Below are 18,262 nucleotides of genomic sequence, written 5' to 3'. Positions count from 1 at the left end.
AAGAGTAATTTTCAAATATTAAGATTTTAAAAATAACTTAGGATGTTGAATTTTTTTTTCTTATTCGCAAATGGGTTTTCCCCTATGCTTATGTGGACTTATTTCAATGTTTTGAAGAAAAGGCTTTACCAGAAAAATAGTTGTTTTTTTTATAATTTAATTTAACAAGAAATTTCTTAAGAGGAACATGAATTGGCACACAAATTTTGGAAAATAATTCAGTCAAGTTTGTCAATTTTTTCGTTTATAAAGATTCAAACAGTAGCATCCCAAATAGAATTATGCGTCCAAAAAAACTACACCTTATTCTGTTTGCTATTATACGTTTTTAACCTTTTTTTGCTGAATTTTAGCTCGTTTCTTTTTGAATTTTGCACCCATTACTATACAAAACTGCGTAAAGAGGGTTTCATTATAAACCGAATGCCTGCTTTTTCCGAATCCTTGAACATGTGTATGGTTGCGCAAGTTTCCAATTAACTAATTTAAACAATCAGATTTCAGTTTCACTGTCCTTGGCCTTTTTTCCAGAATATCTAGCTGAACGTTCGGCAAACGGTGAAAATTGGTTTGTTTATTCAAAATTTGACATCAACTTCTAAAATGCATAACAAAACATATAATTTTCGGAATAAGAAAGACAGGAGATAAGAAAGTAAAAACAATGGAATGTTAACTTCAGGCAGCTTGACTAAAAACGAAAACAAACTTCACTCACAACCTCTTAAAAATTGGAAGCTCATTTACATGGCATTACATAGTATGATTATGCGTATAGTTCACAAGCCCAGATCGCTGCTTCTGTTTCCTCTGCTCGGTCATCTAGAAAAACAAGATTAGTATGTGAGAAAACCTATTAGGGAATACGCATATCACTAATAGTGAGCACACAAAGGCAGATTCTAACTGAACAGAAAAAAGATCAGCAACCAACAGCAGATTTAAAAGATCTAGATTTTGATTGATTGAAAAAATACTTGGTTATTAACTAAAAATATATTTGTATCAATCTAAAAATACTGAAAGATTTCCGTTATTCTGAATCTTGTCTCTATGAAGAAAAGGGGAAAGAGAGAAAGGTTATACTCATCCAATGAAAAAGAAGTATATGAACAGTCAGTGGTTTCAATTAAAGGTGAGAGGTGTGTATCGGGAACAGCGGGCATATGCCCCTAAATTATCCCTCACTTAGATTTTGAGAATACCACTTTCTGGGGGTATCTTTACTGAAAAATGCCTGTTTTGATACTTTCAGAGAAAAAAAGAGAAGAAAAACAACAAAAAATTGACCCCCCATAGATATTAAAAAATTCTCTCCCCTTAATTTTGTAAATTGACACAACTGTGACCACTAAAAGATCGTATTGGGCCGTACAATTTATAAAAAAAAATGAATAAACAGAGGAATATCGTCTTTAAAAAATAACAGAGAAATAAAACAAAAGGAGAAATTAATATATAGGATCTGTAACGCTGAAAAAACTTAGCTGTAATCCTGAGAAAAAAAAATTAAATAAAGACTTAAATAGCGACGAACACCATACTGCCTTTAATCATAAACATCAACCAACAACAAGAAAAACAGGGAATAACTTTTGCAAGACAATGGAATTCTGTATTTGAATGGATATTTCAACCCTATGTCCAAGGGTCGTCCTCAGAAAAACATAAATACATAAACGAAAAGAGACTTACAATAACATGCAACCATCAAAACTAAAATGAAAATTTTTAAACAGACCCAGCATCCTTACTTCAGCGAAGTTCAACCAAGACTTTCATTTTAGCTTTAATGGTTGTATTTTAATGTGTTCGATTTCTTTTACATTTACTTTTGTTCTTATTGTTGATGTTTATAAATAAAGACTGGTCCATAACTCCTTCTGAATTACTGCAGCCTAGCTATGTACGTCACATGGGTAGCTATGGCAGTATTTACATAGGTTCTGGGACCAGACTGGATACAGAATGCGTACAAAAAAGAAGAAAAAAAAGAAGAAAAAACAAAAAGACAAACCGATAAAAGGATAATTTTCAGCAAATCAATAATGAAAATTAAGCAAATATTTCGGCAAATTTGTCCGCGAAGTTTGTTTCTTTTTTTGTTTCCATTTCGTTTCTAAATTGAAAAACCTCGAGTATTTTTTTTTTTTTTTATTTTTTTTTTTTACCTGAAAGAGTCAAGTTCTATCACCTTCTCTTGTTGGCACCTTTAGGGTCACATTTACTCCCCAGACAGCATTTAGAAAGTATTTGGAAAAATAATGAACCATGAGGAGCCGTAGCATAATCAGTTAACACATTAAACGTCCAAGGCACCTAAAACACCCCAAGAAGTGTACAGCCGATATTCCAAAAATTTCTATTGTTACCTTGTCTGTGACATAAGGACTAGGTTAGTGGGTCCTAGACACATAAATATTGTACTATGCTCTACTCTATACTATGCTGTGCACTTACCAACTAGGATAAAGCTAGCATAAGTACTTAACACAATGCAAACACATAGAAAATTCAAAGAACAGGGGAAAGCAAATTTTCATCAATATTAAAAGCACCCTAAAATATCTGGTCAAAATGAATGAAATGCAAACATGAAAAATAACTTAAAAAGATTAAAATCGAATCAATCACAACTAATATTTACAATAAAATAAAGAACAAGCGGTTTTGTACAGGCAGGGATGATAGATTCATTTGAAAGGAGGCAGGAAATAATAAATACTAGAGGTAAGTTGGCGCCTTAGTTAAATGTCAACGCATCGCGTACATACAACACAGTGGCATTAATTATGGGGAGGGGGCAGGGGAGCATCCAATTTTAAATTATAAATAAAAAGGTTGATCAAACAGTTTATAATTTTGCGTATAATTATAACTTCTAAAATTATACCTATTTCTTACTTTGCATTGAGGATTGCCATTTGGGACAGTGCAACTTTCTAGACACTTGAAAAGTTAGTCGTCAACTACACAGAATAACTACTTACGAAATCAAAAGCAGAAACCAACTATCACGACGGTATCCCGGGGGGGGGGAGAGGAGGGGTACGATATATAACCTTTGCCCTAGAAATTTTTGCCCAATTCTTAAAAACGTATGACAAAAATTCATTAAACCCCTCCTTCTGAACAAGAATTCTGGATACGCCCTTTCCAACCATTATTCTTTAGCTATCTAAAGAAACAATGATTGAATCCGCCATATTTTCCCAGGCAATTTCAATCAGACTTCATTTTTTTTCTAACAATATTATTTTTGGCTCTGTCTTATCTAGTCCTGATTTTAGATTAATGATATCCTTTCTTTTTTCTGAAATTAAACGGTGGATTATAGATCAAGCCTTTCTATTTTGAGGTTTCGAATTGATGAATTACTAGGATTTAGTTCCTGTTTCACAACAGAATTTAACAAACGGGGTTATAATAGATAAAGAAAAAAGAGAAAAAATTATAAAAGGCAACATAATACAGAAACCAAAAATGAAAAGGAAGACATCCAGCTAATCAACTAAAACACTAACCGTGACACACTTTTTCCAGAAACTAATTAAATGGAAATACTTTTTCTAGTTCTTACTAAATTTTTTTTTAGAAATCTTTAGCTACATTTTTTTGACAAGACATTTATTTCTGAAAATTCTTTTTTGACAATGGAAACATACCATAATCCCTTTGTGAAGTATTTTATTATTCATTCTAACCACTTGAAAATTTATTTTCTGTAAATCTTTGACCTTTAAGTAACAGTTACTACTCTGGATATCTGTTACTACAGCTTTATGGCATGCTTCGGTTAGCTTAAAGCTATCAAAGCGCATAAGAATATTTATGGTTTTACTAGCGCCAGAATAGTCTACCTGATCTTTTAGGTCTGAAAGTTGTTTTGAGAGGACGAGAATAGCTTCTTGAGTTGTAGCCAACTGGCCTTGAAGGGTTCGAAGTTCGTTCTGCTCGGATACTTCACTGTCATCCAGCGACAAAGCTCTCAATCTGGGGAACCAATCCAAGTTCTTCTCCTAAAATAGCAATAAATGATAGAATTTGGCAAAGAAAAGTAAAATACAGAAAGAGAGAGGATTGCGAAAATAGAAGTAAGGTAGGTTTATTATTGTTTATATTAAGTAAACTAAAAGGTATTATCGTATTAATGTAGCTGCATTTCTAATTACATCCAATAGCTTAACGTGTGCCAGCATCAATTATGTGTCCCGACCTCATAATACTTACCTTACCGATTTGTCAAACCTATTAGGTCTAATAGTTATTGATAGAATTATGGTGTATTTTTAGCTTGTGGCTTTTTCTTAGTTTTCACATTACTACCTGTCCTAGAAATTCTCATGCCAAAAGTATGGCATGTTTTAAGGCTTACTTTTGAAGATAGCGTTTGAAAAGGATTAAGAATAAAGGATTAAGATTAAGAAAAAAGGATTATGAAAAGGATCATTCTTTTTTAATATACCACTACACAGAGGTGGCGATAGGATTGAATTTAATAACTATTTAACAGTTTTACTTATTCTCGTTGACCTTGGCTAAACTTTTCGCTAAGAAGTAATGATGAATAGGCTATTTTAAAAAATGGATTTTTAACAAAGAACTTTTATTGTAAGTGTGTTATTGTTTATTATTTTCTTTGCTGAAAACGGCCCTTAGATATAGGGCCGAAATATTCAAATAGGTTTTGTTTGTTCACTGTCTTGGGAAAAAAAATTCCTCTTTATTCATTATAATAACATTATATAACATTAGAACATTAGAAAATACGTATTTTCCTCGTTTCTATCATATCGTATGCAGAGTCTGAAACCTTAGAAAGTGAAATCTAAAATTAAAAAGGTTAACTGTGGCGTTTCACAAAGGTCTGTGTTAGGACCATTTTATTCGTTGTACAAATTAAATGATCTTAATAAAACTATTACGGATATAGCTGATTTTGGTTTTGCGTAGTTCGTGGATAACACGTAATTAATCGCAGTTGCCACTATAGGATAAAATTTATTGAAATTGGCTAGGATTAAAAAATGAACGTTAGTAGATACACTTTCATTAAAGCATAAAAAAAACTAAATTTCTCTTGTGTAGAAGACCGCGTAAGTAGTGACAGTGCAAAAAAAAGTACCTCGGAATAGTTGGCGATGAACCTTTGTTTTAATAATAATACTGGATAAATTGGTTTAAAAACTTGGTATGATGCCTACTTCGAGGTATATGTTTCAGCCAGTTATTAAATGGATGCTACATTTTTCATTAGTGCACCCATTATTTATTGTGTGAGTATGTGGCGCCTTGACTTCCTTTTTCTCAGGGCTAGCCGCAGGACTTTCCTCTGGACTTTCTCAGGATTTTCCTTTCGAATTTAGATAGTTCAAGTATTTAGCAACATAAAGCTATGTAAGCATTGGGTGACAAAAAACAGAAAGAATGTCTAAGAGATAATTGCAAATATTTATATATTTTACCTTTTTATGAAATTATTATATTAAATCTTATATGAGTTTATTTATGGCTAGGTCTGAAATGAGCACTCTTACGGATTGTTTTCAATTTATTTTAACGCAAGTTCACAGGAGCAGGGTATACACAACTCTACATTGCGTTGCCACCAAAAGCAAAAATAAATCACCTTTTCTTAAAAAAAAAAAAAAAAAAAAAAATCACCAAAAAACATCAAGACAAATTAACGGAAAAATAATCTTCAATATGCCTAATACAGCCATCTCTACAAGTTTGCTTCTTTAATGATTAATAGGTGGCATAATTATGGTTGCCCCCTATGATTCGCTATTTTGATAAGTAACAACGATCCTTCTTCTGCCAAACGATTGCTAGATTCATAGCATTGTCACAAGAATTTGCCTTGCTGCTTTCTGAAGTTGCAGCTCAAACAGAGTAAAAGCACTAATCTTATAATAAGATCCCAGTTTTTTAGGTAAAATCCCCATACCATAAAATCACCAACGGTAGCATCCCTGATTCCACAGAATTAAGGAAATCGAAAAGTGTCACAAGACCTTGTACCTTATCCGTTACCTGATTTATAAAATGATCTTCTAGATGAATTGAAGTAAGTGAAGAAAGTCAATGAAGAATTTCGTGCCTCCTTGAAATGTACATGTTCGGATGGACAGAGAAGAATAGCATGTCGTTAATGATGCGTGTAAGGGTGAATGTTTAGATGTCTGAGAGTGAAGTTACAAGGCATTTCTGACTGAAGGAGATATGATTTTTTATGGGTTGATGGGTTGGGTTTCAGTTTTGGGGCTTGAGAGGAAAAAAAAAGTAAAAGGAGAAAAAAGGTGTTTTTTTTTTCGTTTTATTTTTGCTTCTTGCTTGCTTTGGATGGAAGAATAAGAATCAGCATATTGGTTTACATATAGCTATGCAATCTTATACAAACTTCTACTTTAGGAATGATGTAACTTGCGTTGTTCTTAACTCTGTATGGTCACTTTCGGATAAGAAAACAAGAATAAAAATATGTGTTTGTGAGAAAGAGAAAAGAGAAGGCGAGAGGAGAGGGAGAAAGAGGAAAGAAGGAAAGAAAGAATTAGAGAAAACCCTTTGCAAATGTATTTTGCAAATTTGTTTTCTAACTAAATTCTTTGTAAGTAATTTTTTAATCTTTAATGTTTAGAATTTTAAATTTAAATTATAATTTCAATTTACTTTAAACTCTTGATTTAAAATTTACTTTGAATTTTGATTTAAAATTTAATGTTAGGTTTTGATTTGAAATTTACGAGCTTATTAAAATTTCATTTTTTAATCTTTTGAAGTAATTTTGTTTTTACATAACAAATTCCTTACTTGAATCATGTCAGCAACAAAACTTTCAGGACCAGTAAACTCGGTAGGATCTTTAGTTTTAATAAGGATGAGGAAGAATAGATAGTGCCACATGTTGTGCTCGCAACGAATGTGATATTCAAAAGTAACAGCCTTGTTGTCAAATGAGGTCCGCTCCAGTCCTGAAAGAAAAAAATTCATATTATAAATGTGTAAATTAACATAAATTTACTAAATAAACCATATCTAGGGGAGAAATTCCTCCCCCGAAAAGAGCCTATGAAAACTGCGAAAAACAAGATATCTTTGCGCTATTGTGAATCCCTCCCTTCACATTTATGCCTATGGCGTTAGAGACCATCCAGTGGCGCTAATTCATGAGAATATGGGGGGGGCATGTTTATCGTTCCCCCTTGCATTCCAACAACTAGGATCAACAGTTATTACAGTAAATGCAGAACAATAGCTTTTCCTTTCGTTATTCTGAATCCTGGTTTCTATTAGGTCAGAACCCTCCTATCACTTCCGGTTTTGTGCAAAAATGTTTGTTGTTACAAAAATAAGCAATGCTATTGTTAATTATTTAGTAAATTTTGGAAAACAAATTTTTTCCGTAAAATTAAAAATGTAACTTTTGAATTTAGATTGAAAATTTGCATTAACGAAGCTTACTAGACAATACAGCAAAATCTTAAATGTTGGCAAAATTCCAAAACAAAACTGATGAGAGTAGTACATTTATCATTTTCTAACAGGAAAACGTAAAATTTTGGGGATCAGTGCAATAAAATGTGTCCTAAAAGTGACTTTGCCAGACAGAAAAGATAAACTGACCAAACACTTTTGCAGTGTTATGCGTTAGCATTATTGGTCCACTTTTCAGACAAAATGATTTGAGACGAACCTTTTTTCTTTTCTTTTTTTTAATGAGAGGGAAAAAATGGGGCTTGGCAAATTCAATTAATCACACAAATTCAATTAGTTCATTTCAATTAAACAAACTAGCAAAAATCGACTGATACAGACAGCATGACACAAACCTGGGAATTTTAACATTTCAGTGGAGGGGCATCAGAACGAAGACCTTCCCCGAAGTACGTCCCTGCTAGAAAGTACTGCTTATATAATTTTTCCTATATCAATTAGCAGGATCATATTGAGGATTTTTGTTGGGGGGGGGGGGGTAAAAAAACCGTGTACATATACTACATGAGATTCACATGCATTAAATTTATTTATTGGGAAATTAAATTGGGGAAAGGATTCAAACCGAGTACCCCCCACCCCCGCTCTGGATACGGCCTTGTCAATAAGTAGAATTATTTTTAGCTCACTAGTTTAAAAGCTACGAATATTGCATACATATCCAGAGTATAAACTTGGTTAATACACTGAACCATAACGTATTTGATCCATGCAAGCTGCTCCTATGTTGCCTGAGCTTGTTATGTAAATATTGACATTTGAGAACGACTTCATTCAAAGCTTACAAAAGAAAACAAACAAAGATGGGCAAAACACCTTTCTTTTTATTTTAAGAGCTCATCCATGTTAGAATGGACCTTGGCCGCTGTTACTAAACAATTTTCTGAGCACTTGAGCCACCTATCCGTTGTTTTTATGAGATTATTACAGATTGGGCATCACTGCTTTTATCATCAATTGCAGTTAAGTCCGTTTGAAAAGGAAATGAGGAATTTATGGGGTGGGAGTGGGGAAGGGCAGTAAAAAGCCGTATCACACAAAACATAGGAAATAACGCGAAACCTAGTTAGAGGGGAGTCAAAGATGAAGGCTTCTACCATGCACACGTGCCTACTGATTGACCTTTTTAGCTCAAGGTTTGTGCCATTCCATAGGCCTGATCTTCCGTTTTAAACGGGCAAGTGGATCCGCTAATTAAATATATTCCCGCATCTGGTTTTACTACATGTTGTTCTAAGCCCGTTCTAAATAGAAAAAAAGGTACAAATTTCAATTACGAATATATATTAGTGCCTACACTTGGCCATAAATTACCGAAAAAAAAGGAAAAAAGGAAGCTTACCACAGATAAAACAGGAATTTTTTAGGATTTCTTCTCTTTTGTCTTTCTCAGTACGCTTGTCGGCAAATGTGTCAATGATAACACCGAATATGAGGTTCAAAACGATGACAATCATAACGAAGAAGAAGAACATGTCATATACGACACGGTATATGTAGCCAGGCTCCTTGAAAACAAAGAGAAAAAAATTAACTAATACGAATCAAACAATACCAAAAACAAGTTCCTTAAATGATGAAGAAAAATAAATGAACAAAGAAGAGACGCCAATAAAGATAAAATAAGATAATTACATTGCCACAACTCAGGAATAGGAGAGAGAGATAGAATGAGCGAGAAAGAGAGAAAGAGAGAAAGAGAGAGAGAGAGAGAGAGAGAGAGAGAGAGAGAGAGAGAGAGAGAGAGAGAGAGAGAGAGAGAGAGAGAGAGAGAGAGAGAGAGAGAGAGAGAGAAATGTGTAGGCTCTTCAGTATAAAAAAATAAAGTCCCATAAAACTTTGGGCAGCTGATCTGGCTAACTTAATAAGTCAAAGTATTGCCACCTACAAAGTATTGCCACCTACAAAGTATTACAAATTTAATGTTATTATATTCTTTTATATAGATTTCAGGTTATTTTCATTTTAAATGCCTTAAATGAGTCGTCGGCGTGGCAAGCATTGCAAATTTACCGAAAAGAAACTTTAATCTTGAAATAAAGAATATTCAACATAACAGAAAAAATAATGTTTGGCTAAATAACATTAATACATTTTATTAATTATTTATTATAAATTTCAGTGGCTAAATAAAATGCAATAATGCAACTCAAAAAGTTATTCAATTTACTCAATACTACAAAAGAAAATCACTGGTATCTTTAACAATATAAGGTATGGATTATTGCAGATTATCCTATGTTTGTTAATGCCTTAATGAGTACTGCATCTTAGACTATTTGGACATGTAAGATTTGCATATGGGCACACACCTTGGCTGTCCAAAAGCAAAACTAAAAAAAAGAAGACTAAATCTAGAATATATTTTTCATTGCGAGGGGTTGAGTTAAGCAGCAATTAAGGTCAAAATCAGGCTTATAGTTGAAGGAAAAAATAGGGCATTAGTAAGCAACTTCATCTGAAAAGATTTAAAAATATATATTTAACATTAAATTACCCCAGTCAGAAAAGTCAGTAGATATCTCAATATCAGGGGTTGGCCGTAAGGAAATTCTCGGAAAAAAAATGAATTTCGTTATCTCGTAAACAGAAAAGTGACTACTCAAAGGCGGTCAGTGCCTAGGTCAAATGTATCGGAGAGGGTACATTCGCTACCTTATCACAAACATTGACCTCTGAGGCCAGCAAGCTCACAAAAAGACTTTATTATCATTGATTACTTTAGTTACGTATACAAAAAAGCAACTTTGATTACGGTACTTAGAACAAAGATTCTACTGATTTAAAGCCAAACTTCGTCAAAGTACGAGCATGGGTAACTAGTAAGAGAGTATTTGCGTTTGGATAAACAAAATCGCTGATAAAATGCACTTAAGGTCATCAGTGGCTTCTTTTTGCTTTTTCGATGGGCGATGAATCGCTTCTGATTTCCTCTTCAGAAAAAGTAATTCAACCAATTCAACTTTTGACCTTTCTCCTATACGCGATGAGCATTTAGGGCTAATTCTAACATGCTTTCAGTCAAGCCAACATTGACTCCTTTTCTTCATCCAAACATCCACTTAAATCTTTCAGAGGAGCATCAACAACTTCTTTCTCCTACTCAACCATCTCTTTCCTTCGTGAAGGATCTGTCTCTAGCTCAGCTGTCTTCTGCTTCTTGTGGGCCATCTCCTCAACTTTAATTTTAACATCTTTCTTTTCCGTTTTTACCTTTCTACTTCTTCCTGTCTTCGTATAGCTATCAGCTATATCTCATAACTAGCTCTAGCTGGTTTGAAAAGCAGAGCCGCTTTTTTCTTATTGCTGTAAATTACCGTCTCTTCTCTTAAGAAAGTGCCTCATCGGCTCTATCTGATCTGGTAAGACAGAACAGCTTTTTTATCGGTCCTCTTCTCTTAACGACGTATCTCATCGGTTTTGGCTGTTCTGACAAGTCAGAGTAGCTTCTTTTATCACTACAAGCTATGGCCTCTTCTCGTAATAACGTACCTCATCGCCAATAAAAGCTTTAACATTCACGTTCCGAAAATGTAATCCTAGCGAAATAAAACTCCATCTACACAGCACGCAACGCAGTTTTTGCAGGCATGGCAACGTTGAGGTCTCGTACAAATAGAGGTGGGATGGTAGGGTGTTTAAAGGATTTTCACCTTCCAAGAGTTTTAAGGGATTTGAGAATCCTAAGATCGTCGCACCCACCTGAGGAACTTTTTAAGGGGCAGTTTTATTTTCTCTACTTTTATGCTATTTAGTACACAAGAAAAACAACGTTTGAGCAATTACTGGGAGCTACAGAGGATTTTTTTCTACTCTAGTTTCACTGAATCGAAAAAACTTTGCAGTATAATTTTGGAGATAAATATTATCCGGAAGATGGATGGAATGAATTTACAACTTGAAGGATTGACAGACATTCCAGAAAAGTGCTATTACACAAATGATAAATTTTAGTTCTGTACCTGATAATGCCCGGGACCTTCATGAAGAAAAAAATACAAAATAACTAAATTAATTTGCATTTCAACTCTTTGAGGTAGACAGCACGTGCTCTCCACCCACTTTCAGTGTTGCAATAACCAATACCCTTTTTTGTCTCAGAGGTATCTGTGTTTGCCCAAATGCGAACACCGTCTTTTTTTTTTGTACATTCAATCTTTTATACACTGGTTGTATCAAAATACGGAACAAGCTGATTAAGCAACCTTTTCGTTTAATAATAATAACAATAAAAAAAAGACAAATAGCCTATTCCATTGGACAACCATATAACAAAACAAAATGCTGATTTTTTTTTTGTCTGAAGAATTACAAAATTGACACTGTATTTACAAATTTTAGGAATAAGACTAACTTGGCTGAATTGATTATTAATAACATCATAAAAAGGCTAAAAACAAAATATATCATAAAACAACCCAAAAAGCTGAAGGATCCTACCTCTGGGCCTATTTTTCGAAGAATATCCCCCACACCTCCACCGCTTCTAACTCCAAGGTGCAAAGCCGTAATGATACACATTAATAGGGTATCACAAGACCGTTGCCTCGTTGATTCACCTAATTGAGCCAAACATTCACTGCTTTGAGGCAAACCTGAAATATCCAAGTTTTGATTAAATATGATTAATTATCTTTTGATTACATTTATTGCTTTTAAATTAATTGTTTTTAATTATTTGATATGTCTAGAAGCAAAAATTTTGGGCCCATTTTCGGGCGGTTCAAAAGCATTTCTTGTGATATCGAAGTGTCAAGTGGTTTGAATAAAAAACACTTTGACAATTTTTCAATCCAACCAACAATAAAATATAAAAATAAAACCGCACTCCTGAGGCTTTCTGTGGGTCCCAGTAATGGGTTAAATTGCATGGTGATGCAGACCATCATCATGGGAGTATCCTCTATTGGAGGACAACTGCGACAGGGCGTAGTATATGTATCTAAAGTATGCCCAAAGTATCAATTGACAACGGCCTCTGCAAAGGGATGACCAGGATAGGCCCAGGATTGTACAAGGCCTATATTCTACAAGAGGCCCCAGGGACTTCTTGCTGTCGGGTTCTAAGCCAGCTTAAGCGCTTCGGTGTAGACTTGGGGAGATGTGCTGGTCCCCATCCTGCACTTATATCCGGGACTATTGCTTTTCCTTAGGTCAAAATAATTTCAATGATATAAAGAATATGAAGAATGTAACTTGGAATGCTAGGACGTCAAAAAATGACTATCGTATCAACGTTTTGACAGACGAATTCAGACGAATTTAACTGGACTTATTGGGAGTTTCCAAAACTCATATCCCAGGGATAAGAAGAATGAAATTCGGAGATATAAAATCGGTTTACTCAGGCACGAAGGATGGGGTACATAGACAAGGAGTAGGGCTCATGATGAATAAGGAAGCTACTAAGTCTTGTTTAGGCTGGGAAGGTAATAATAATAGAATACTAATTGCTCATTTTATGACTAAAAAGTGCAGGGTATCAGTCGTAGTAGTGTAAGCCCCCGTAAAACCGATTGACGGAGATATTAGTGACTTAGATGAACTTTACTTACAGTTACAGGAGCATATAGACTGGGTCTCAGGTAGAAATATGGCGTTTTTATTAGGATATTCTAAGGCCCAAGTCGATAGAGACAGGAGTAGATGATATCCTAGCCAAGGTAAATTTGGTGTAGGTATAACAATCTAGTTATAAACAATGCAGCGTTTGGTCATAAAATAGCACATAAGTTAACATGGTATTCACGTGATGGTAAGACAGCAGACGTTATTGATTATTTTATTATAAACCGAAGACTGGCAGGATCAATACAAGAAACTAGGGTATATGGGATTGATTTTTTTTTTATGTTAAAAGTAAAGATCACCAAATGGTAGTGTCTAGGGTTAATTTAAAGCTGAAATTTCGGAAGAGTAGCTACCTTCCGGGAAGTTATATTATTGGTAGACTTCAAGATGAGAATTTGAGAGAAACTTTTTAGGAACAGTTGAATACTAAAGTAAAGAGTTTAAAATTTGACAATGTGGACGATGGATGGATTAACTTTAGGAAAACAATTTGTGAAGTTGCTGATAGTATCTTGGGGAAGAAAGTTAGGACCACAACTACGAAGATTCGAGAAAAGGCTTTATGTTTAATTGAGAGGAAAAGGGGCTTGTACAAGAATTATCTGAGTGATAGTCATATGAAAACAAAAGGAATGTAAAGAGAGAGGAGAAAGCTTTAAAACATGAACTAAGGAGATGTGAAGTGGAGGCCATGAATATGAATTGTCGAGGATCTTGAAGTTGCGGCTGGACGGCATAATAGTAAAATAATCTACTGGCATATTTATAAATTAAAAGAGAGTAGTCAATCTGGACTTGTCCCAGTTAAATATAAGAACTTGGCCACAATTAGTGATATGGAAAGGGTTAAAGAGAGATGGACAAAAAAATTTGAGAAAATGCTAAACCAAGATACAGTTGCAGGAAAACATATAGAAGAAAATAAAAAAAGTTGGTGCTACCTTGGCTGTAAAGGAATGATTTGTTTTGTGAGGAAGAATTACCGACAGTACTAAAAGGATTAAAAAACAATAAGGCTCCAGGTGCTGAAAGTCTGATAAATGAGTTTCTTAAATATGGTGGCTCAGAGGTTAGAAATAAATTATTGAAGATTATGAATAAGATTTTTGAAAAAAACGGAAGTACTTAGCGATTTTAGAAAAACCTTAAGTAGCCCACTGTATAAGAAAGGTGATAAGAGTGAGTGAGGTAATTATCAAGGCATTGGCCTGGTCTCTGTAGGTAGCAAATTACTTAGCAATATCATAAATTTTAGACTGAGAGATGCGTTAGGCAAAGTTTTAAGAGAAGAACAGTACGGTTTTAGAAAAGGTAGAGGATTTGTCGTCCAAATTTTCACTCTTAAGTTAATAATTGAGAAGAGCTTGAGTTATCAAACACCTTTGGTCTTCACTTTTATAGATTATGAGGAAGCGATCGATTCTGTTGATAGAAGAGCTTTAGCAAAGTTTTTATCCGTGTATGGTATATCAGACAAATACATTAAAGTGATTAGTGCTATGTACGAGAACAATATTGCTGCGGTTAAAGTAGGAAATGAGGTCAGCAGCTGGTTTCGTATTAAATCAGGAGTTAAGCAGGGTTGTATTTTATCAACCTGCCCATGAATCATTTTGATGGATTTTGTCTTATGAAGCACATGAAAGGCAATGGAAAATTCTCCTGAACTTAGATTATGCTGACGATTTAAGCATCCTAGATGGGAGTACAAGCAAAATGAATGAACTTTTAGAGACTTTGCAAATTCAGGGTGTTGGAATAGGTTTGAAAATGAGTTTTAAGAAGACTAACTCACCAAGGCTAGGAATAAGTGAAGATGAAAAGGTGACGTTGGCCAATGAAATGATTGATCAGGTGGAAAGCTTCACTTACTTTGGTAGTATTATTAGTAAAGAAGGTGGGAGCAGTAAAATAATAAAAGTAGAATAGCCAAGGTTCAGGTTTTTTTTTCACAGTTAAAAAAAAGTTTGGAGGAATAGAAAAATAAGGGTGCAAACCAAGATTAGAATATTGGAAGCTACAGTGATGACAGTTGTCAAATATGGCTCAGAAGCATGGGCGCTCCGAAAAGCAGATGAAGATTTGCTACATATTTTCCACAGAAATTGCCTTCGGATTGTTCTGGGTACCTGGCTGAGAAAAGTGTGGATAAATCCCACTTTCTAAGGCTGTAATGAGAGAAAGGTTGAGATGGCTACGGCACGTTCTGCAGATGAAGGATGGCATATTGTCAAAGATTGTCCTTGTCGGCCAACCGTTTAGGGCTTAACAGAAAGCAGATCTTCCGCGGTTGGGGTGGAAGGATGTCATAAAGAAAGATTTATAGGAGATGAGATCTCCTGGGAGGGTGTAAAGAGGGATGCTTTGAACAGATTCAGATGGAGGAGGAGCAAGCGATGCTGTATTGGCCTCAGCCGGCTCGGTGCAGTGGCGAGTTGTTAGTAGTAGTAGTAGTGATTTTCTTACAATTATCTTAATCCTCTGCTTCCTCGTTCTATCCACACTTTATATCTGAAAAAAAATATTTCCAAGAACTGTATTTTTAGGTAATCTGTATTTTAGGGATTATTGTTCTTTCAATTAACTTAATTGTCTGCTGTATTGCTCTATCCCATACTCTAAGCCTGAAGCAAATTCTTTCCAAGAACTCAATCTTCAGATGGCATGTATTTTAGGTATGACTTTGCTGACAATTAACTTGATCTTCTGTTGTCTCGTTAAATCCCATACTCTAATTCGAAAAAAAATTTGCAAGAACTGTATCTTTAGATAATCTGTATTTTAGGGATTCATTTTCATTACTCCTCTCCTTCCTCGTTCTATCCCATACTCTAAATCTGAAAAAACATTATTTCCAAAAACTGTATATTTAGATAATCTGTATTTTAGGGATTATTGTTCTTACAATCAACTTAATTCTCTACTAACTCGCCCTATCCCATACTCTAAACCTGAAACAAACTATTCCCAAGAACTGCATCATTAGATAGTGTATATTTTAGGCATTATTTTGCTTAGAGTTAACTTAATCTTCTTCTGTCTCGTTCCATCCCATACTCCCATACTGAAAAAAATTATTTTTAAAAATCAAATTTTTTAGATAATCTGTATTTTCGGGATTGATTTTTTTCACAATTAACTTAATCGAGGGCCGAGGTAGACCCCGGTCCTCTAAATCTGAAAATATTATTTTCAAGAACTGTAGCTTTAGACAATTTACATTTTAACGAATGTTTTTCTTACAGTTAAAAAATAAAACATTTCTCAAAAATGAAGGTTTTAAAGAATATTAAAATCCATGTTAAAACCTAAAAAGAGCAGAAATGCAGACATATAATTGGTTAAACTTAAAGCGAACATAAATTACTATGAATTAGTAAACGAAAATCGAAAAGAATAAACTAAAGTGAATTGTCATGCCAAACTTACACATAACAGGTGAAACCGTCCATTCTTTGCTGTTATTTTGATTAGTGTCAAAATTTTCTTTATTGTTGCCGTTCTTATTATTTTGAGTATTATATGAAGTAAAGACCACACCGTTCACAATACTTATTGTTTTCAGCAGATTGCGAATAAAACTGGAGCCTTTCAGGGGTTTGAGAGGAAGGAGGGAATAACATTACTCTTATTTGTGGTAGTAGTCAATGTTTTGACAAACGTAGAACAAGCTGCTCGCAATGTAAATCGCTTTCAGTGAAGTACAAGTGACAGATTAATCTTCATAGGCTTCATAGGGTTTGAAGGGGCAGTAGCCTTACTCTTTTTTGTGTTCACTCATGTTTGTTTTAAGTTTGACTTGTTTATTCCTTTTAATTTCTTTTCGTTGTAGATTTCATCTATTCAAAAGAGTATGGGTATCTTACAATACTGGAAACTGGTGCTAATGTCGACAAAAAAAGCACCAATGCCACCTAGCGTTTGGCATTTCTCGGCATTTTTCATAGCGATAATAAGACAAGATTAGTGTAGTTTGCGTAATCATCAAAATTATTGTATTAATAAGTGTCTGATGTCACTTTCTGAAAAAAAACGCAATTGCGAAACTTGAAAATAATGCAAAAAAATGCCAAAGGATAGATGACGTTGATGTTTATTTTTTCTTTTAGACATTAGTGCCACTTTCGACTCTTATAAGTTGCCCAAACTCTTTGATCAATTCATCCACGGTATTATTCATTTTAATTTATGGTCGTTTTAGGTTTGTTTAAATACTCATTCATAGCCATTTCTGACACCTGAGTCATTACATCACTAATTAGCTCGTTTTAGATTTTAACAAGGCACTTTCCTTCTTTAAATATTTTTCCATGATATTTTTTTTTTAATTGACCTCTGTTTGTTTTCGACTTGACTTATTTTTACATATTTGACATATTTTTGAAGTTAGTTATATAGCACCCCCGTCCCCTCTTCCGAATTAGTGTTGGACCAACATTTTTGTCTGTGGAGATACGCAAATAGTCAGATGAAGATACTCACCGGATTCAAATTCAGAGACATCGCCACAACTAGGCCGAACAATTGGCTCAATTTCCAGTTGGAAATCATCTTGAAAAAATATGAATCCGACGATTGAAAATAAGTAGACTAGAACAAAGCCGAGGGCAGCAGTGAGAATAATTGATCGTCCGTTTTTCGTAACAGATTGAATGACATTCTTTAGTGTTTCTTCCCGATAAATCACGTCCAAAAGCTTAAAAAGAATACGAAATAATGAACACAAAGCATTAAAATACACACAAAAAAAAACAAGAAAAACGAATGAGTGCGGGAGAGAGAGAGAGAGAGAGAGAGAGCGAGAGAGAGAGAGAGAGAGAGAGAGAGAGAGAGAGAGAGAGAGAGAGAGAGAGGAGAGAGAGAGAGAGAGAGGAGAGAGAGAGAGAGAGAGAGTCGCAAATCTAAATTCCTAATTAGCAAATAAAACCATACGAACGAACTTTATGTCTAAATCATATTAAATTATTATATCTTACTGCCCTAAGATCAGATAACTAGAAATTGCCGAATGAAAATGTTTAGAAGTGAAAGCAACTTTTACCTAATCGACAAGCATTCTTTTTAGCGCACAATTTTCGGTAAGTCTCCTTCCCAAGAAACAGCTGAGGTTAAAACAAGGGATAGGATATGACAATAAAAGCCAATGTGACGCTTACAACGTTTTCTTTCTATTGCACACATGAATTCTTGTTGT

General features: G+C 34.4%; 1 protein-coding gene across 2 annotated transcripts in view; it reads right to left on the bottom strand.

Annotated features, from left to right (window-relative positions):
- Positions 1-559: 559 nt before the first annotated feature.
- LOC136027136 (inositol 1,4,5-trisphosphate receptor-like) overlaps positions 560-18,262 on the bottom strand; it is a 206,347-nt gene continuing 188,644 nt past the window's right edge. The window contains exons 39-44 of one of the 2 annotated variants that reach the window (XM_065704102.1): positions 17,551-17,764; positions 11,938-12,092; positions 8,840-9,005; positions 6,814-6,974; positions 3,861-4,019; positions 560-822 (exon numbers count right to left, since the gene is read on the bottom strand). In XM_065704102.1, the coding sequence (XP_065560174.1) occupies positions 754-822; positions 3,861-4,019; positions 6,814-6,974; positions 8,840-9,005; positions 11,938-12,092; positions 17,551-17,764 (924 nt within the window). In that variant the 3' untranslated portion in view covers positions 560-753. Of the gene's footprint in view, positions 823-3,860; positions 4,020-6,813; positions 6,975-8,839; positions 9,006-11,937; positions 12,103-17,550; positions 17,765-18,262 lie in introns of both variants that reach the window. The other variant, XM_065704101.1, reaches the window with a different exon arrangement.

The sequence above is a fragment of the Artemia franciscana genome, chromosome 5 (assembly GCF_032884065.1).
Source record: "Artemia franciscana chromosome 5, ASM3288406v1, whole genome shotgun sequence".
Lineage (NCBI taxonomy): Eukaryota > Metazoa > Arthropoda > Branchiopoda > Anostraca > Artemiidae > Artemia > Artemia franciscana.
Note: the sequence above shows the minus strand (reverse complement) of the source record. Positions and strands in the feature narration are given on the sequence as shown.